Source organism: Durio zibethinus, chromosome 15 (genome assembly GCF_047325235.1).
Source record: "Durio zibethinus cultivar Kanyao isolate XHJ-2024 chromosome 15, ASM4732523v1, whole genome shotgun sequence".
NCBI lineage: Eukaryota > Viridiplantae > Streptophyta > Magnoliopsida > Malvales > Malvaceae > Durio > Durio zibethinus.
The window spans coordinates 23,346,245-23,368,492 of NC_143176.1; the positions used below are offsets into that span (position 1 = coordinate 23,346,245).

At 29.9% G+C, this 22,248-nt stretch overlaps 2 protein-coding genes and 1 pseudogene across 3 annotated transcripts; all 3 read left to right on the top strand.

The window, feature by feature from the left end:
- Positions 1-1,270: 1,270 nt before the first annotated feature.
- Positions 1,271-2,409, top strand: LOC111301879 (putative inactive receptor kinase At5g58300 pseudogene; annotated as a pseudogene).
- Positions 2,353-3,570, top strand: LOC149514792 (putative inactive receptor kinase At5g58300). Its single transcript, XM_089744948.1, has 2 exons — positions 2,353-2,670; positions 2,810-3,570. Exons 1-2 carry the CDS (start codon positions 2,523-2,525, stop codon positions 3,469-3,471), a joined length of 810 nt encoding a protein of 269 aa, XP_089601074.1. The 5' UTR covers positions 2,353-2,522; the 3' UTR covers positions 3,472-3,570.
- Positions 3,571-7,209: 3,639 nt separating this feature from the next.
- LOC111301497 (ubiquitin-conjugating enzyme E2-17 kDa-like) lies at positions 7,210-10,061 on the top strand. Of its 2 annotated transcripts, XM_022897194.2 has the most exons (5): positions 7,210-7,357; positions 7,451-7,548; positions 7,822-7,949; positions 8,864-8,968; positions 9,727-10,061. In XM_022897194.2, the coding sequence occupies exons 2-5, from the start codon at positions 7,479-7,481 to the stop codon at positions 9,874-9,876; spliced, it is 453 nt and encodes a 150-aa protein (XP_022752929.2). In that variant the 5' UTR covers positions 7,210-7,357; positions 7,451-7,478; the 3' UTR covers positions 9,877-10,061. The 2 variants fall into 2 exon arrangements, with proteins under 2 accessions (XP_022752929.2, XP_022752930.2); XM_022897195.2 differs by having other exon boundaries at positions 7,264-7,548; positions 9,696-10,061.
- Positions 10,062-22,248: the final 12,187 nt, after the last annotated feature.

Sequence of the window (22,248 nt, forward strand, 5' to 3'; positions counted from 1 at the left end):
AAAGAGAGAAGCTCCGTAATCTTACGGAATTATTGTTTTAATTATCCTTTATTTTTAGTTCTAAAAGAGTCTACCTTTTTTTCCCAAAGTATATTCTTCTCTTAGTGCTCTTTAATGGAAATGCACTAATGCTGTCATCCCTCCCACCTTTTTGTTGTTTTTACGACCCTTTTTCACTTCACCCTTGAATTATTATTATTATTATTACTTCCCTTCCAGGCCCTTCAGTTTATAAAGCTAGTATGATAACAGTGATTTTTTTTTTCCAAATATTTTCCTTCTCCCTTTTAGGGGACCTTGAAATGTGATAGGCGAAGTCTAATCTCTCAGGTTTAGTCTTTCAAAGATATCCTGCTTACTTGAGACAAAAAAAAGGAACTACTATTCATAAAGAAATTATATTCCACTTATATTATTAAAGACATAAAGGGAATGTCATTTTTCTCATGAGAAGCAATTGAAAAAGTTTTTCTTATGGAGTAAGTTTTTTTTTCTTTTTTGTATAAATACATCTCGATCATTTGGATTCAACCTTTTGACACACTGCCCACGGTATTCAAATGCACACTGGATATCAAAACCAGTGCCCTTTTAAAGGAGCCTTGTGCCAGAGAATGTCAATGTTCTTTCTAATTGGATGTGTTTTCCCTTGCTTTTAAGAAATTGTTATATGTTTGCTAATTCGTATTCCTTTTTATGGTGCCTCACAGGGGAGAATGTCAAAGCAGTACCTTTTTAATTGGATATGTTTCCCCCTCCTTTCTGAATATTATTATAGTGCGGCTAGTTAGGATTTTAGCTACTGATGGCCCTCGAAGAGCAGAGTGTCAAAGTATTTTCTTACTGCATATGTTTACCCCTCCTTTCAAAATGTATGTAATAGCAACTAGTTAGAATTTTAGAAACTGCCTTATAGAAAAGTATGTCAGAATACATTCTTATTGGATATGTTTCCCCTTCCTTCTAAAAGTATAAAAGCGCAGCTAGTTGGAATTTAAGCATCTGCTGAGTTTATGCTGAATCAAGTCTTTTTTGCACCTGAGCATAAATTTCAATGACATTCTGGATATTCTGCCTGGTGCCAGTTAATTAATTAATAGGCCATCTAACAGAGCCTTAGCTGTTTCATTTTTCTTTGCTCCAGATACCTTAGATTGTTTCTGTGTTTGTATTGTATCGTCCCCTTGTATAATGTACTTTTCATGCTTGCAACTAAATGTTGTAGCATTGCATTCTTTTCCCTATAAACATTGAACTTTAATTCTTCATTATGCAGGCCTTCTATCCTAATGTGTTTTCTAGTATTTTGTTGAAAACAGGAAATCAGCGAGGACTACAGATGTTACATTTTCATCACCATAATCATTGCCTTATTCCCTGCACTATACAACAACCTATGAAGTTCGGCCTGAGTTCAGTGTTTTCTTCCCTAGTCACCATAGGCATTTATCTTCCTCTAATAATTTCTGATCTAAACTCAGATAAGCAAGCCCTTCTTGAATTTGCTGCTGCTGTCCCCCACCGTCGAAATCTTAACTAGAACTCAGCCGACCGATATGCACATCCTGGATTGGCGTCACTTGCAGTCAAGATAATTCTAGTGTGCTTGCCCTGAGGCTTCCTGGGGTTGGATTCATAGGCCATATCCCGTCCAACACCCTCGGTAAATTAAGTGCAGTCAAGATTCTCAGCCTTCGATCTAATCGCTTCAATGGTGAACTTCCTTCAGATATTACAACCCTTCCATCACTCCGATACCTCTACCTTCAACATAATAACTTCTCTGGTGATTTTCCTGTTTCCTTTTCCCTTCAACTCAATGTATTGGATCTTTCATTCAATTCCTTTACAGGCAACATTCCAAAAGCAATACAAAACTTGACACTGCTTACTGGATTGAACCTTCAGAACAACAACCTTGCTGGAACAATACCGAATCTTAACCTTACTAGGCTCAACCATTTGAATTTAAGCTATAACCAGCTTAATGGTTCGATCCCATTACCCCTTCAGGGATTCCCTAATTCATCCTTTGTAGGAAACTCACTATTATGTGGACTGCCTCTACAAACCTGCTTTCTCCCGCCATCACCATCTCCTGCTTATTCTTCATCGTCACCAGTGTTTCCTCAGAAACAAAGCTCCAAAAAGAAACTGAGTTTGGGAGTTATTATTGCCATTGCAGTTGGAGGGTCTGTACTGCTGTTTCTTTTAGCTTTAATTATCTTATGCTGCTGTCTGAAGAAAAAGGATAATGGAGGAAGTGGTGTATTAAAGGGGAAGGCTTCTGGTGGTGGCATGAGTGAGAAGCCAAAAGAGGAGTTTGGCAGTGGGGTGCAAGAACCTGAGAAAAACAGCTTGTTTTCTTTGAAGGATGTTCTTATAATTTTGACCTTGAGGATTTGTTAAGGGCTTCAGCCGAAGTTCTGGGAAAGGGTAGTTACGGCACATCATATAAGGCTGCGCTGGAGGAATGCACAACGGTGGTGGTGAAACGGTTAAAGGAAGGGGTTGTGGGGAAGATGGATTTTGAGCGGCAGACGGAGATTATAGGAAGGGTCGGGCAGCACCCAAATGTTGTCCCACTTCGTGCTTATTATTACTCCAAGGATGAGAAGCTCTTAGTTTATGACTATATTCCAGGTGGCAACTTATCGACACTTTTGCGTGGTACATGGTTCTTCTACTCGTGTTTCTTTTCTTTCGTAGTAATTCCATCCTCACCCCCCTCCCCAATTTCAGTTTCAAACAATTTCTACAATAAGTTTGTGGAAACTAAGCCTGTTATATTTCATGAATTTGACAACAGGAAACAGGGGAGGTGGAAGAAACCCTTTAGACTGGGAATCCAGAATAAAAATCTCCCTCGGAGCTGCCAGAGGAATCGCACACGTCCATTCTATGGGTGGTCCAAAATTTACTCATGGAAATGTCAAGTCCTCAAATGTTCTCCTCAATCAAGATCTTGACGGGTGCATCTCTGATATGGGTTTGACCCCTCTTATGAATGTCCCTGCAACTCCATCTCGGACAGCCGGGTATCGTGCTCCTGAGGTGACTGAAACCCATAAGCATACCCATAAATCAGATGTGTACAGCTTTGGTGTCCTGCTCCTTGAGATGCTGACTGGGAAAGCACCACTCCAGTCACCAGGACGGGATGACATGGTTGATCTTCCTAGGTGGGTTCAATCTGTTGTCAGGGAGGAATGGACAGCCGAGGTCTTTGATGTGGAGTTGATGAGGTTCCAAAACATTGAAGAAGAAATGGTGCAGATGTTACAAATTGCGATGGCATGTGTGGCAAAGGTGCCAGACATGCGACCGAACATGGATGACGTTGTTAGAATGATTGAAGGAGTCCAACAATCAGACTCAGAGAACAAGCCATCTTTTGAAGATAGTTTTAGAAAAAATAAGAGAGGAGGAATAATAAAAAAGAAATTTTGGCTTTTGAGGCGTAAAGAATAATTTTTTAAAAGTAATTATTTTTTTAAGATATAACAAAGTTCACACTCTCTAATCAGAAATAGTGAAATAGTTATATTAAAAATTTTATTTATAATGAATGAACAGATATAAATTTTTATTTAAATGGTTATAACTTTCAATATAATCATAACATTTATGAATAATAATCTATTTATATTCAAATAGTTATGGTCATTTGTCATATGATAATTATTTTTATCTAAATATAATTATTTAAAATATGAATAAAATTAATATAAAAATTAATTTTATTCATTAATAATTAAATCTTTTTATCCAATGTGGAATATATCAAATTCTAAACTACCAACAATCTCTCACTAGTTTGAAATGTTAGTGCTTAATTTTTACCTTTAACACAAATAAATATTATGAATACAAGAAAGTATTTCTCGATTTAAACCTTCAATTAACGTATATATCTTAGAATTCTAACTAAATTGATAGTGTCCACAGTTAAATCTCAACTCCTACTATTAGAATTAAAGATATAATACATATAATACTTATTTATTCCTCTGTCAGAGGTTTATAACCGTTTTTAGTATTATTATAGCCATGTGCTTATCCTATTCATAAACATTTACAAGAGAGACATCAATTCTTTTGTTGAAGTGGCACCACTTCTATGTTTATAAAGTTAGAGTTTCCATTATGTCTCTATTGCTCTAGACATTTAAAACTCTATTAAGAGTATAAAACTCATCCTACTCACACAATGGATCACAATAGTTTTTAAATTTTAAATAAAATTTATCAGTGTTTAACAGACACATAACAATAACTTATTTTTACTCATTAAACTTTGTAATTAGATATTACTAATTCAAAGTTGAGTTCCCATTATTGGTGTCTAATAGTAACATTTTAAATCCATTCTACTTGTAATACTACTAACCAAATATTTTGGAATGCAATTTTCTTTTATGGTAATTACCCTTCACTTGAGATTGAATCTCTAATATAATTACTTCAGGCTAATACATTCAAACTTTTTCATTTTGCATATCATTTATATGCTCCAGACATTGTTGCCTCATTATTATCATTTTAAAAAATAGTTAATTTTGGTTGTGGCCACAACTCTATACTCATAACTTTCGACCATTCTATTTTCATACTTTTATACATCTTTAATACAATTATACTTCTAGTACAATTGAAAAAACTCAATGAATAAACCAAACAATTTTAGTCCTTTTAATATTTTTTTTAAGGATTTTTTTATGACTTTACTTTAATATATGTTTAAACTTATTAACTTGTATAATTTGCTTATAAAATTATACTAAAATCTTACAACACTATGGTAGTAATTTTTTATTTCTTTTGATTTTTATCACTCCCACCATGTGCAAGTATGCATTCTTTTATTAAAGAATATCTCATTTAATTATCAAGATATCATATATACTTAATCAAGTTACCATTTCATTTATCTTTTCACTATTTGGTGGTTTTTTTTTTAAGTAAAAAGCCTTCAAATCCACCTTTAGTTAAAGATAATTAACTAACATCTTAATATTTCAATAAAAGTTCCAAAACCTTTATATTTTAACTCAATATAAAAGTTTATATCAATAAGCAGATTTCAAATATAATCATACTTATATAATCTTTGTTTATGAATTTTATGTCAATTCATAAATATTTATATGAATCTATTTCATCATGGATACTATTAATAATTTTTTCATTACCATGAACAAAACCATTTTCATCACCCAAATGGATCAAATAGCCTTTTTTTTGCTATTATAAAAGTTTTCAAATTCCCAAGATCTTTGAATCATTCATGGTTTCCGAAGTAAATATACTTTAAAATTTTCACTATGTAAAACCATAGATGATAAATCATTTGTACAATCTGTGAAATAGATTATATATATAACAAAAATTACCACAACGTGATCAAGATTGTGACATCAATTTTGGCTTATGGCTATTCTAAGCCAACCATAATAATCCACCTCATACTTATAAATCATATAGATTTGATTATTAAAATTATCTCATTTATAATGATGGCTTTTAGTAAAAATCAACTATCTTAAATGCTATCATGAGTTTTCAATGCATATAGTAATTGCCTAATGGCTAATTCCAAGTTCATGATTATTGAAATCTCTAAACTTGATTTCAAAATTTTATGAGAATTTTATTTCTCCATCATTGTGTAGCCTATATATCTCTGTAATTTATCACTTTTAATTGGTCATAACATTTTCAGATATATAATAAATTCAAACTTTATTTATAGGACCAATATGTCTATAAACAATAAGAGTCCATAGTATATTTAACTCCAATTTCAAATATTTTCACAATCATTTTGTGACCAATATATTCAAATCTAAATTACCATATCAATGCAAGTCATGAAACATGAATCCAAAGAATCATTTCATAAAATAGTATAAACAATAATTATAATATGAGTTCTACTCATATTTCATTCAAAAATTCATGATGAATTTGCATTGGTTAAATCATCGATTGGCTAACTCTAAGGTTTATGGCTTTTACAAACCAATATTATTATTTAAACCCGTATGTTAATATGATATATAACCATCCACAACCTTGCCATTGTCATGAAACTATTAAAAACCTTGAAAACTTGTTTACTTTTCATTTTAATAGCCTACAAAAGGTTATTTTTTCGAGTACAAGAAGCAAAAATACATTCATTGTCTTTAACCAATAATGTATTAAATGGATGATGACATTCTATCTCCAAAGTCCATATCTTTCTTATCTATATAAGAAAGAAATTTCCATCACATTTAGTTCATTTTCGTAATATATGGTAAACTGTACCAATATTTTTCATGCCATCACAAAATGAAATTAAACACATGCATGTATTGGTACCTTTGGAACATTGAATTTGCATGTTCTTTTCTAATTTATAAACACGCCTAATTAGACATTGATAAGCATCCTTCAAAATGCCAATAACTGACAAATGCTTTAATATTTTTTAATTATATCAATATTTGATTTATAAACGATCAACAAAGATAAAATCATACAAATAGCTTAACTCAACTTATTATCTCAATTTTGGTGCCATGATTTAATAATAAAACTAATCCTGAAGCCAAATTTTATTTTCTACATATATTCTCTACTTGCATCTAATTTCTCATGATAGATCTCTTTACTCATTTTTTTATTGTTTTCATAAAAATTATAGGACAATTTTCCTGTTCTATATATAACAAAAACATGACAATTAAATAATCGGTCATTCTATTAGAACCCAGTTTAATTCGTTACTTGATAACAAGTGATAATTTTTTTTGTTGTAGATTAATTCATGTCTTTCTCTTTTATGTTTTCAGGCTATTTCCCATATTAGTTTTTATAAGTATCAATTTTTCAAATAAATATAATACAATTCATTAAACTCAATTGTAGAATCAATTTCATTATATGCATAAATTTATGCAATGTAATCAATTTTTTACATAATTGTTGGTAAAAAGATTGATTGAATGAGATAAACACATTAATAATTTATTTTATTAGTATGTGAAAAATAAAATACATACATCTAATGAAGATCTTTATGAAAATTAATATTTTGGTCTATAAAAACATTAATCATTTAACATCTTGAAACTTCTCTAATATTGATCTTCAAATCATGCCAATGTCTTTTCCTTGTATCTTTCTCGTGTGAAATATAAATTTCTCCTAATTACCTTTAAATTGTTAGAAAAAATAAATAAGAGAAGAGTAATAATAGAAAAAAATTTTGGTTTTGAGGCGTGAAGAACACTTTTTTCCTTTCTGATTTCGCATCAATTGCCTGCTTCTAATTTTGAATCTCCAGATTTGCTTCTGATTTGGGTGTTGGGTATGCTGCTTCTCCATCTCTTGGCTTATTTCGCCTTTTTTTTTCTTCTTTTCTTTTAGAGAATAGTTAAGCGAGGATCCGGTGATGAATCAGGTGATTGATTATTCGGTTTGTGAATTTGATGGCATCGAAAAGGATCCTCAAAGAGCTCAAGGATTTACAGAAGGACCCTCCAACCTCTTGCAGTGCTGGTTGGTTTCTACTCATTCTTTCCTTTTTCTTTTTTTTTTTTTTTTACCATCCTTAAAATTTAAAGATGTTTCCTTTTTACTTTTAACTTCTTTCAAGTTTCAACCTTGCATGGTTACCTTCCTATCACCGCTTTACACCTCTTTCGCTAATTTATTTTTGTGTTCACTTCGATCAAGATGTGGTCTTTTTTGCAATGCAACCCAGCTTCAAATGCTTTCATTTTGACTGATTCTATATAACTGATTTTCACTGATCATTTTCATTAAATGTAGGCCCTGTAGCTGAAGACATGTTTCATTGGCAAGCAACGATTATGGGGCCCGCTGATAGCCCATACGTCGGAGGAGTCTTTCTAGTCTCCATACATTTCCCACCTGATTACCCATTTAAGCCGCCTAAGGTACTTTTCCTCTGGATACTGCAACCTCTATTTAGTTTCTATTTTATGTGTATCTTCCTTGCCTTATAACAATGGCAAAAAACTTCACATGTAATGTGATAACATCATCCTAGAAAGCGAGATAAGGGAATTCTGGGACGGAAGTCTCTTCTTAAATCAGCAACTCTCTATCAGCTCTCTCACTTTGTTTTAGATGGAGTTGCCGTCTAAACAAACTCACTCCAACTTATAAACAATTTTAACCTTTTTCTAATTTTGGGATGTCCCTATCTTATATGTCTATTCCTATAAAAGTGAAAACTAAAGCGGGGATAATTGTGAGATACTTCACATGGATTATAGTTACATAAACTGTCTCATATGTTATTGAATGGTGGTAGTGGCAAATATGATCATATTGGCTTCATTTATTTTCTAATTTAATAATGGATGAAGTTAACAGGAATAACAAGGTTTAGCATGATCTCTTTATATCGTGCTCCAATCTAGTAGGATTGTTGTGGATCAAACGGGACATGCATATTTATTGATTGCAACTTTTCTCATTACCTCTCCTCACCATGGAACCTTGTAGCAATCTGCAACATTTTTTGGGGGAAATAATGTTCTTTGGATTGTGGTTTCCCTGCTAGAAGAGAAGTGTTATTTTGGGATAGGGAGGGATGAAAGTGAATGGGAGGAGGGAGGAAGAAGGTGGTCATAAGTTTATGGTGAAGAAGGACTGTAAATTGCAAACACAGACTCCTTGAGCACACAAACATATATGAAAACATATATTCATGTATTTATGCAAACTTTCATATTTAGGTTTTGGGGTTGTTGCCAAATTGTAATTAAGACTTGGCGAATGTTATGTTCCTTATTATTAGATATATGAATCGGTCAACTTGATTGTGTCTTTTTTTGTGTTTCAGGTTGCATTTAGGACCAAAGTGTTCCACCCAAATATTAATAGCAATGGAAGCATATGCTTAGATATTCTTAAAGAACAATGGAGCCCTGCACTTACCATTTCGAAGGTTTGGTTAGTTCTTTGCCTTCCCTTTGTCATTGAGCAGCTAATAGTTTTTGATGAAATTGAAGATCCAGCTGATTTAATCATTAATAGTCTGTACGTTATCACCAGCTTTTTAATGGAGCTAAGTGGATTGTGATGTAGTCATTTGACATATTTCAATCCAAATCCTCTTCATAATCCTGTTTAGGAATTATTGTGAACGACAGACTGTTCTGTCCTTTATAATCCATAATTCCAAGTCTTATGCACGGATAGTATACTGTTTTGTCCTTTATAATCCACAATTTCAAGTCTTATACACAGCTTTTAATTTTTTGGTTGGTGGAGTAATTCAACGCATGATTCCTTGAGTTTTTCAGATTGTGATTGGAGTACAGTTGTGTTGATCATCTCTTGGTTGGAGGGGTAATATCTCAGTATGCTTATTTATTGATACATGGGGAGAATACCTTGCCACTGATGGCTTTCTTTATTTCAATACCGTCCTAGACATCCCAACCTAAATTCCAGGATAATGAGTACTACTGTTAGTATGTATTGAATGGAGCATAACTTTGTAAATGGTGAAAGCTTGGGTAATCGCAATGAAACTTCAGCACACCAATACATAGTGCTTGCTTTTATCGATTGACGTGGTTTTATGCAGCTCTGTGATTTAAACCTTGCAAATGTTTGGTGCAAAGTAGGTTGTAATGCTTCTTTCTTATCAACTCTATTATGTGTTGTAGGTGCTGTTATCTATTTGTTCCCTGTTAACAGATCCAAACCCAGATGATCCTCTTGTTCCTGAAATTGCTCATATGTACAAGACTGACAGGACTAAGTATGAGGCAACTGCTTGTAGCTGGACTCAGAAGTATGCAATGGGTTGATGGTAATAAATACCCCGCGGCAATGCCCAAAAAATGAAAAGGGATTTTCTAGTTCAAATGTCATTTAGGTGAAGGAAAATTACCATGCGAGAATCTTATGTTGTATATATTACCATAGGACAATGTTTTCTAAGTAAGAATGCTGGTTTTCTAAATTATGTTTATGTAGAATGTAGCTGGTTTTCGAAATTATGTTTATGTAGAATGTATTTGTTGATAAAATTGTGTTTTAGAAAGTATAATTTTTAGAATGAAATAAGGGATATTCAATTACTTTATTTCAAAATGACAAAATTTGACAATTAGAGAATAGCCATTGGGTATTTGAATATTTACATTTTGGATAGAAAATTGAAAGTTAGGAAGAAAGTATTCAAATGTTATAGGTTGAGTATTGGAATACTCACATTTTGGAAAGCAAGCATTCAAATCTTCTATGTTGTGTAGATGAATATTCACACTTGAAAACTTAAAAATAAATTCTTAAAAGTATTTTTCCATTTCAAAAATTGCATCAATTTATTTGAATTATAGTTGTTTGAGAAGCCTTTTAAAATTTATAAATATTTTTTTAACAACTTTATATATTTAGAAAGATTAAAATCAATTTTTTATTCTTACAATCTTCTTTGCTTTAGATTGAAAAGGTGTTATGTTTCGATATCAAGATGCAATATGATTATATTATCTTGAAGTAAAATTTTAAAGTAATATGAAATTTTTTTTAATCATTTTAAAATTTTTCAATAAACTAATATAGTTTATCAAGCAAAATCAATATCTTTAATCTAATTAATGATATATCTCTATATATTCAAATACAAATCATATAAAAATATAAAATCGTTTTACAAGATTTCATTGACCAACATTGTCTTTGATGATTAGATAATCTTTCCTATTAGATCTTATAACTTTTCACAAAACTAAGCAAATTTATCACTTATTCATTTTTTAAAAAAAAAGTAAAAGAGGAATGAGCAAATTATAGTTCAGCAAGTATAGGCTTACACATCTTATTAGATCAAACATCGTTTTCATATATATTATATAGATCATTCAAAATATTTGTCAAATTATAATGTCAAAACATTTCTATATCATTATGTCAAACATTTCGTAGATCATAAATCAATATCAAAATATATCAATTCATAAATCATTGCAAAATATACTACCATTCAAATATTGTAATCAAATCAAATCATGAATCAATCATTAAAATCATCATAAATCATCATTATCATAAATCATTAGTTTATCATTAATTACGGTCACTGTTATAATTTGTGACATTGATCGTATCGACAATTTTATCCTTATGATCAATGTTAACTATTATAACCCGTTAATCAAAGCTTTACGCTAACTACTATAACCCGTTAGCATAGTCGTATGATAATGTCTATGATAACTACTATTACCCATTAGCCAAAGCCGTAGAACTAGTTATGATGTCGATGATCTCACTTTTTAGGATAAAAATGTAGCTATCATAAAATCGTTCCTTAAACATAAATCATTTTCTCATTCATTTATAAACATGATCCATCATTTACATAGCAAAAACACAAATAATCATATGCTAGGTCCTATTTTCATATATCAAAAATAATGAAATAAAATATTTACTCATTTAGAAACATAAATATATACATAAGTTTGAAAACAAGCAAAGTATATGAGATTCTACTTACCTCTTTTCGATTCCACCACTTAGTTTTTTTCTCAAAATAATTAATGGCCTATTCAAGATAATTTCAATATAATAGAAATTAATCAACCCATTTCAAAACCAATGATATCAAAAATAATTAAGTTATACAAAAGTTAACTCAACTAACTAATATTAGCAGCCTGATCTCCTTTCATTAAAATGATCATATCTCAATATATCCAAATTATAATTAAGATCTCTTTAATGCATTAAAAACTAGACTTGATAAGCTTTCTAACCATATAATTCCTTATAGATTAATTATAACAAATTTTGCAATCCACATCATATGCTGCTGTCAAATAGTATCTATACCTTATAATAAAAATTACACATTTATTCATAGGAAAGTCCAAATTCAATTCCGCTTGTTTTGTTGGAAAGTAAACTCAATAAGCTTTCCAAACATATATGGCTTAATTGTAATTTCTTGTATAAAATTTAAGACAATTTTCGTAATTCAACCCTGATGCTGTTGCTTTACAACCTACATATTCTTAAGTAAAAATTAGACAACTATTTATAGAAAACTCATATTCGACTTTCGTTTATTTTATTAGAAAGTAGATTCAACAAGCTTTCCAACAATATAAAATACTTATAGTAATAATCTATCTATTAACACAAAATTTCATTTTAATTCACTGTTGTAGATCATAACATCATATTAAAAAAATATAATTTCTCCTTCAATCTTTAAAAACTAAAATCCACACTTTCAGTCTTTAAACTCCATTCAATAATCATCAATAAATCTTAAAAACATGAAATAAACAAAGCCCAATAATTTATCAAAATAGTTCATAAAGATTAATGAAAAAATTTGTAATTTTTCTCGATTTTTCTCTTAAGAATTCAACTCCAAATAATAGCAACTAACATGATATTTTTCTTATATAAAAAGAGGGTAGATACTCATTATTAGGAAATTAACTAGAATGTAATCTTCAATTTTGGATCCTATACTTGATTTTTTATGCTCTCTAACCCTAAAGAAGATGAAAAAGAAGAACTCGCATTTTCTTTTCTATTTCACGATAACTAGGTTTTTCTTTGATAAAACACTCAGACACTTTTTCTTTAGTAATTAACCTCTTAATTAACTTAATGAGCTTTAGTAATAGTTTAGCCCAATTATCATTTGGGCTAAGGTATTACATTCTTTCCTCTTTATAAAAAGTTTCATCCTCGAAACTTGTTTTACATCCATATCTTATTCCTCCATTTCTGAAATCACTTCTCTTGCCATATGATTGTTTTATTAAACTTTTATAAAGGTAACAATTCCATCTCAAAACGTGTTCTTTCCAATCAACCATTCAAATAAGATAGTTTCAATATGTTAAAACTTATATCATATTTAATTTCTAAATACTCATATCCAACCACATAGCTTGGATTAATAATATATTCTCTCATCATAGATTTATAATATAGTTTGTATAATAGATATCTGAGATGGCAAGATCTTTTATATTGAATTTCTTTCACTTTACCAAAAACTTTAAATGTCCTTATATAATGCAAACTTAACCTTCCTTACTTTATAATCCTCGTAACACTTTTAATGATGACACATTTGAGTACAAATGATTAATCACTTGAAGGTACAAATCTTATCTTTGAATTTCAGCATAATTCATTTGCTTACTTTAAACCATTGCTTAATCAACCAAAATTTATCAACCATTTGTTTCAGAAATTCAAGAAATAAAAGTTTTTCTTCTTTATCCTTATGCCAATAAGTCTAAGACTTAGATCATCTTTCATACAAAATCTTAAAATGAATCATTAAATGTTTTTCTTATGACTATCATTATAAAATATTTCTCTTCAAGTCATGACATAAGCATTTATTAAAAGAATGTGAATCAATGATAAAGCCTCAAAAAATAAAAAGAACACAAAATATTCTTACCCAAAATCCATTAGTCTTTATTTATTAAAGATTCATCACTTTCGAAACTAACAATAGCATAAAAATTTACAACATAAATCAAATTAGGTTCCACTGCGCATTCTGATATTTTTTCAATAAAATTCTAACAAATTAACTTTCATAATATTGTTTCATAATAAGAAAAACATGTCCACAAATTTTCATGTAATTCACTTTTACGTCAGGTATTCATAACCATTGTAGGTATCAATTTTGTTTGATTTCATATAATTTTTTTATATTATTATTATTATTATTATTATTATTATTATTATTATTATTATTATTCTTATTCTTAAAAAAAAAAGGAAAAAAAATTGGTTTCAACTCTGACAACTGAAATCAAGCTGCCAAAGTGATTTTTCTCTCTTTTAACACTGCCTAACTTGGCAGCATTAAATCCAAAATTTTTCACATAAGCATCTTAAGAGATTTAGGATTTGAATCCCATAAGCTGTATAAATAAAGCTAATTTCTACAAAACATAGGGAGAAAAAAAAGAGAGAACCTAAAGGAATAATATAAAAAAAAAAAACAAAAAAGAGTTGAAAAAAAAGGAACACAAATGGAAGCCTCGGGGTTCTACAAAACAAAAACAAAAACAATTACAGTTATCTTGGACAGAGACACTAACAGCAAACACAAAAAAAATTCAGAAACAAAAAGACCCCCCGAGAATGAAATTCTTAATATAAGAGGTTTGAGATTTTTTTTTTGAAAAATATGATTTTGAGATAGTGTTTAGAAAATAAAAAGGATCAATTTGGGATTTTTTGAGAATTTTTGGAAAATTTTTTGGGTCACCGAATTTTTAAAATTTTTGAATTTTTCAATGACCTTTAATTTTTCTAGTGACCAGATTCTACGAATATTGCCAGATTGTGGAAAACTTTAAAATTTTGATGCTATTGAAGATTCTAGCCATCGATGCACAACGACAACTGGCTATAATCTGGGTTACTATGACCGTCGACGGTGGGGTTAGGTTTTTTAGAGAGAAAGGCTCTACGGGTAGAGAGAGGGAGGAAAGAAAAAATAAAAAATAGGCATTTTATAGGCGCTCCAAAACAAAATCATTTTGGGCGTCTGACTCATGTCCGACCTGCATATGATCCGCACGTCGATTTGACCCGTTTGGCAGGTTTTTCCTTTTCTTTGTCTTTTTATTTTTTGTTTTGATTTTTATTTTATTTTTATGTTTTTTTATGTTTTTTTTTCTTTTCTGTTGTTTATTTATTTATTTATTTTCTTATTATTATTATTATTATTATTATTATTATTATTATTATTATTATAGAAATAAATAAAAGAAATGAAAAGTAAAATTAAAATAAAATATGAACCTAAAAAATATAATATGCAAAAAAATTAATAATAATAATAATTATTATTGTTATTATTTAAGGAAAATAAAATTTTATTGCAAGCAAAAAGGTTATTTAAATTTCACCAAAGTATTGAGATAATTTAAAATATAATTTTTGCTAAAAAAATTTTAAAAAATAACAAATAAAATAAAAAAATGATAAATTGTGTAAATGAATCTTTTAAATGTAATTTTTAAAGAAAACTAAAAGAATTTGGTTTTCTTTAATTATTGTAAGTAAAAATAATTTTTTCGATTTCACTATAGAGTTAAAATAATTCAAAATTATTTTTACCAAAATAAAGATTTATTTAAACAATATAAAAAGAGTAATAAAAAATAATAATGAAATAATTAGTATTATTTCTTGAATAAATATTTTTAAAAAGTTGTAATTTTTTAAAGAAAATTGAGAAAATTCGATTTTTTTTATATAAGTAAAAGATTAATATTTTTAGATTTCAGCAGTACATTGGGATAATCTAATTTTTTTAAAATAATATAATAAAAACAATAAACAATAAATAATAACAAAAAAATAATCATAATAAAATTAATTAATTAATTAAATCCCTTAATTATAAAAAATGAATGATTTTTATTTAGAATTTCATTAAAAAATTGAGATAATCCTAAAAGATGTTCAAAATTTTTAGGATTTTGTCGAACAGTCGAGATAATATTAAAATTTGTTAATAATTTTAGGAACTCACCAAAGAGTCAAGATGTTTTTAAAATCATTTTATTAAATAAATAAAATATCTTATGATGAGATTTTGAGAATTTTGTGAATTGTTAATTTTTCTGGTATATTTTTTAAAAAATGATTTTCTATAAATTTCACCAAAACGTTGGAGAATTTATAGAATACAAAATAATAATAATAATAATAATAATAATAATAATAATAATAATAATAATAATGTTAATTTCACAACAAAGAAATATATTTTTTATAAATAAATTTTAGAAAATTAAATTTAAATACAAAAAAAATCATATCGTCAAAATTAAAAGATTAAACATATTTAATTGGTACTGTTCTCTGAACGGGTGATGTGAGGATGCTAATATATTCCTCACTCATAACCATACTCCCAGACCCAACCTTGATTTCGTAGACCTAAACCTCTCTTAGTAAATCTTAATTAATTTTAAGATTTTTATTAAAAGATGATATTTTTGAGTGGTCAATCACACCCCATACAAAAAGATTGATGGTGACTCTGAAAATTTTTACCAAGTCTAGCGATTGAGTCCTCCACAGATGAAAAATTGTTATGACAGCTTGGCGACTTTGCTGGGGATGCTAGAGAGTCAAGCCAAAAATTAAACATGCATCATCCAAACTTTGATTTTACGATCTTTTCAATATTTAATTTTAATTTCTTATCTCATCTTAGAATAAACAAATAAAAAAAGGTAAATTTTTGATGGATTCATCTAGTTTTATTATGTTATTTTATTTGTCTTACATTGTTACTAATTATATTGTTGATTTTACTTTGATTAATAATTGTTACATTCCCTCACACACATGCACATTTGCATTCATGCACAAACTCTATATTCGGGCTCTCAAACATATCCCTTTTTAGGAGGGAGTAGAGTACCTACGTTTTCATTAGGTTATAATACCTCCATTTGGGCTAGCGAAAATACCTCCACTCAAGTTGAACCTTTTCTATTGGCAACCTTTTATGGGTGAGAATCGAAGGCCTTACTAGTTCAGAGTGGACGATAGTGAGAATCAATTTGGAAATTCTTTTTAGCCTATGTTATTTACCAAACCCTGCATATAGTGAACCTTAAGAAACAAACCTTAGATAGAGCCATACCATTTTTGTAGATTATACCCTAAATTAAGACACATGATGGAATATTTATTTTAATATCATTACTAACCCTATTTTATTTTGCTCTCTTTTTGTTTTATGATCATACATCATCATAAATACTTGCATATGGGATGTGTTTGTCATTGTGCCAATATTAGTCAAAAGATTTTTGGTCTTGCTGTGAAAACACCATCATGATGTTCTTGGTTTCAAAGCCCACCATATATGAAGAGACTAATGTTGTGATAACTCTATCATTAGAAGCCCAAAGCAGAAAGAAAAATCGTCTAAAAGAATCTGAACATGAAATTTTGCCTGAAGAAATCAAATTGAGATTCCAACAAAATGACATTTTTGAGTTGGTCGAGATCTAACACCGTGTAACAACTTCTAGAAAGATGGCTTTTGAGAAAAAATATGGTTATATTGCTTCACTCATTGAGGTGTCTATAAAAAATCAGTTGATAAGAGCTTTAGTTCAGTTTGAAGACCTTATATACAGATGTTTCATGTTCAACGAGATAGATATAAACTCGATGATCGAAGAATATATTACATTACTATAGTTGCATCTTTCTAATTCAAATAAAATTTATTGACGAGGTCAAAAACTTAGATCTCAAAACAAACTTGCCTGTATGATGAAGGTCCCTACTTAGAATGTGAACTCATATATCCAAACAAAAGGTAAAAATGATTGCATCCCATGAAAAATCTTGCGTGATTACATCATCAAACACTTAGAGGATGAACAAGGCATGAGAATGATAGCTTTGGCAATTTATGGCATGATCATTTTCCCGAAGGTCCTATGGCACATTGAATTATCAATAATTAACTTTCTCGAGCAGGTGGACAATAAAATTAATCATGTTCCTTCCATATTGGCAGAAACTTTTAAATAATTGAATCACTGTAAAAAAAAAGAGGACGTTTTATAGGGTTTGCAAAGTTATTCTACATTTGGCTAAAAAGTCATCTTTAGCATCTGTGAGTAAATTTTGTCTTACTTATAATAATAAAAGTAGGCCAATTGAAGAATGCTACAATGTTGAGTGGCCATAATCAAAAATGAAGGAAGAGTGGGTATTGACTTTGCAAAATCTCACCAATACTCAAGTTATATAGAGAGCTCTATGGATGCCATGAAAAGCCATGTTATATAAATATGGTGACAAGCCATGGGTTCCACTCTTAGGACCATGAGAAGGTATAAGCTATGCTCCAGCAATGGTTCATTGATAATTAAGATTAGAGTAATTCGTTATGATGACTCATGGCTTTTGGGAATTAGAGTTCTCTTTCGAGGAACCAAGATTTCTAAAATGGTGAAAGTGATTATCAAAGAATGGAAGCAGACCCAGAGAGTGGATCATGAGGCTTTATAGACAAAGCCATACTTGAATATTTAACATGGATGAGTCAACATGTTACAAGCAAAGTTGGTCATAAAAAAGACAAACCATACCACCAAGAAAATGCCCATTACGAAATGATCCTTGAAAACATGAAAATTATGAAGCATAAATTTGAAGAAAAAAAATGAGAGCTTGAAAAAAAAAGGCTTTTGCATGAGATTAATGAGTGAAAAGATAAGAATGATAAGAGTAAAGCAAAATCCCAAAGGCTTGAAAAAAAAAAGAAAAGACTTCTGAAAGCTGGCATAGGTCCATCACTTCATTGATCATAGAGCTTGAAAAATTCAAAAAGAATGCAAAATAGCTCTGATCCAATTTGTTGTCTAAGGAAAAAGAGCTTAGTCAGTCTGTGGAAGAAAAGAAAAATACTACAAGGTATTGTAAATGACTTGAAATGGCAAATACGTTATTGACATAAAGCCATTCAAGTTTTGAGAGAGGAACAAGATTAATTTAAACATAGAGCATAGTATTGGAAGACAGAATGCTAGCTGAATGAATCTTAAGTAACTTGTTTGGTAGAACAGATAAGAGAAGTCAGTTTTAAAGTAAGAGACATAGCCCAAGAAGCTAAACAAGAAAAGGAAGAAGTTTACCCAGTATAGCATAGCCAACGCTTGACTAATTTTCTAGATAGTGCTTATGAGCAATACAAGCATGTAGGACGTTTCCTTTGAAAATTTTAATATTATAATAAAAGAAGTGTTTAGTAAGAATAATCTAACATTATGATATGGTAGCTCAAGTTTAGTCTTAAAATCTTTTGTAAATACTAGATATATAACAAGCACATCCTTTGCATTATGCATTCATGCATTATTTATGTGTTCTATTTAAAAAAATGCATCATGACTAAAAGAAAGAGGCCTCAAAATAATAAATTTCAAAGAGTTTCCCTTAATTCGATTAGGTACAAAGATAGTTAAGCCATAAAAAAACATAGATCAAATCACTCGTCATCATTACAACACTCTTTTATAAATCAGAATCATGAAAAACAAACAAGCATCTAGAATGGAAAGGATGGAAAAAGCTTAATTTGATATGTAAGAGCAAATAATTAGGTCTCAACAAGAGTTAATAGAACAAATGACTAGGTATCAAGAAGAGACTTGAAAAGAAATAACTACAATGATGGACATGATAAGGAAAATGACTAAAGAAAAAAAGGGTAACTAAAAAAGTAACCACTAAGAAAGAGCCTCAGGCCCAAGAAAATACCAATGATAGAAAAGATCCATTGTATCCACCAGAGTTTACCCTACCCTATGCTCAAACATTTCATCAAGTGCATCCACAAATGGCATAGCCTAAAAGGTAGCCACATGCTCAATTTAATTTACTTCCCTTCACAGTTTAACCATGTAGTCAAGGACATGTTGGCCTAAACATTGTGGCAAGTCATGTTGAGCCTATTACGGTCCTAGATTTAGATGACCCAAAAGAACAGGAGAAACTAAATAAAGGCACATTTAAACAATCTAAGAATATAAAAGTGCAACAAAAATTAGATCTCTTGGAAGAAAGGTTATGAGCTGTTAAAGGTGTTAATATTTTTGGCATAATTGATGCAAGTGAACTCAATCTGGTTCCAAATTTGGTAATCCCACCAAAGTTTAAAGTACCAAAATTTAAAAAATATGATAGAATCAAATGCCTTCAAGCACATATCACTATGTTCTACTAAAAAATGACTAGGCATACAAACAATGATAAGTTGCTTATCCATTGTTTTCAAGATAGTCTTACAAGATTAGTAACCAGATGGTATATTCAATTAAACAAAAACTTAATTCATTCATGAAAAGATCTGGCTAAAGAATTTATTATTTAATACAAGCATGTCATAAACATAGCTCCAGATAGACTATCATTACAAAACATGGAAAATAAGGCTAACGAAAACTTTAAATAATATACCCAAAGATGGTGAGATGTTGCCACCCAAGTTCAACCTCCTTTTATTAAGAAAGAAATGACTATTATATTGATCAATATCCTTCGAGCCTCGTACTATGATAGGCTTATTGGTCATGCCATGAAAAACTTTGCTGATATGGTGATTGTGGGTGAGATCATAGAAAATGCCATTAAAAATGGAAAGATTGATGGGGTGATATTTTTGGATCAAAGAAAGGAGGACCACTCAAGAAGAAAGAAGCATGTTAACCTTGAATTGATCTTATTTTGAAATAACAAAACATTAAGCTAAATAAGCTTGATTAAGATTTTGATAAAGATTTATTTATGACATGTTCTTAAGTTTTATATTTTGGTACTAAATAAATAATATAATTTTCAAAGTTTAAACAAACCTTTCTTGGTTTCATATTTCTCAAACCCAATATATCTTTAAAGATTATTTATTTGACCTTAAATGAAAGTCCAATTGTTGTTTTTAAAGTGAATTTATTCCTTTTGGACTTAATACAATTTTAATAATATTAGTTTTGAGAAATAGATTAACTTAAGAAAGTTGTTTTATAATAACAAAGTTTTTCAACATGGAATTTGTTTTATTTTTCTTTATTAATTCACAAAGTTTTAATATCTAAATTTTATATGGTTGGAAAGCTCTTTGAGTCTACTTTCTAATGGATTAAACAGAATCAAAATCCAAATTTTGTAAGAAGAGATTTTGAACTTTTCCTAGACATTTTATAGTTATCTAAAAACTGCATAAAGGGTAAATTTAAAATTTTACTATAATTCATACACAATGAATTAGGTGATGAATTTTATATGGATAGAAAGCCATTTAAGTTTAGTTTTTAAATCTTCAAACAGATTGTGATTTGGATTTGTATACTTCAAGATATGATCAAATTAGTGAGTAGAGTGCAAAATAGGAAACAATCACCTAGCCATGGATAGGATCGATCCCTTAAGGGAATGGATTGATTGTATTTTTACCTAGAAAGCAGCATTATGCTCCTAGTTGAAAAAGGGATCAATCACCCTATATAAGGGATCGATGACCCCTTTGAACCAATTGATCCTCTATATAAAAGGATCGATTAGGTAGTGGTTTTTCAAGGCGTAAATTGGCTTCCCAAAGTGAACTAATTGATCCCTTCATGGAAGGGATCGATCAAGTCATGGTTTATCAAGTGAAAAAGGCTTTTCAAAACTTGAACCAATTGATCCCCTCAAGGAAGAGATCGATAAGGTCCGACCAAAATCACTCAATGGCTACTTTTTCATGCTTCCAACAGCTATTCTTTTCTCCTAAGCATCCCCAACAGCTAGCTCTTTAATTTTTCTATATATTGGCCATTCTAACACACCAAGAAGGTTGATGAAGCAAGAGAGTACAAGCCAACAAATTATATTTTCATTCTTTCAAAGAATCAAGAGTTGTTAGAGCTTAAAAGTATATATCTTTATATTTGTTGTATCCAAATTGTTGTTATTATTCATTCATCAAATTTTTTTATACTTCAATAGGCAAACACTCAACCTTGGGAGGTATTTTAGTTTGCAAAAAATTATTTGGGTTATTTTGTAAACAAGAGGTGAAGAATCCTCTTGATATTCTAAATGGTAGAGGTTCCTATCTAAGCCTTAAGAAAAATATAGAGATATAGTACAAGATTGGTTTGGATCTTGTAAAAGTTTTTCTTTAATTAGTGGATTGAAGCCTTGGTGTGGACAATAAAAAAAAAAGGACAAGGTGCCTTATGGAGAAAGACTAAACCCCCATAAGTCATTGTGTTTGATTTTTCTATCCCTTTCTCTTTACTTTGCATTTGGTTTAAAATATATCAATTGTTGTCATTTGCATCATATTTTAATATTAATTTTAATTTTTTATTCAATTATTTTGAAATCATTGTTTGGGAAGAATTTGAAGAGATCCAATTCACCCCCTCTTGGATCATCATCTCACCTAAAAAGCCAATAATTGGTATCAAAGCTTTGGTATCTTTTTGTAGGTTTAACCACATTGAGTAAAGATCCTATGGCTTAATTTAAGTTTCAAGATGGTGAGGAAGTTCTCAAAGCTCCTATGTCTGATAAATTTGAATTTTGTGAATGGAGAAGAAGGATGAAGATGTTCATAATGGCCTAAGATTTTAGAGTTTGGATAAAGATGTTCTAAAAATGTAAACTATATAAAGCAAATAATGG

What these genes read in the sequence shown, in the direction of transcription:
- LOC149514792 (XM_089744948.1), top strand. Translation starts at nt 2,523, where the DNA reads ATGGATTTTGAGCGGCAGACGGAGATTATAGGAAGGGTCGGGCAGCAC. An exon ending in CTTATCGACACTTTTGCGTG is followed by an intron (nt 2,671 to 2,809) that starts GTACATGGTTCT and finishes ATTTGACAACAG; the next exon opens with GAAACAGGGGAGGTGGAAGA.
- LOC111301497 (XM_022897194.2), top strand. Translation starts at nt 7,479, where the DNA reads ATGGCATCGAAAAGGATCCTCAAAGAGCTCAAGGATTTACAGAAGGAC. An exon ending in TCCAACCTCTTGCAGTGCTG is followed by an intron (nt 7,549 to 7,821) that starts GTTGGTTTCTAC and finishes CATTAAATGTAG; the next exon opens with GCCCTGTAGCTGAAGACATG. An exon ending in ACCCATTTAAGCCGCCTAAG is followed by an intron (nt 7,950 to 8,863) that starts GTACTTTTCCTC and finishes TTTGTGTTTCAG; the next exon opens with GTTGCATTTAGGACCAAAGT.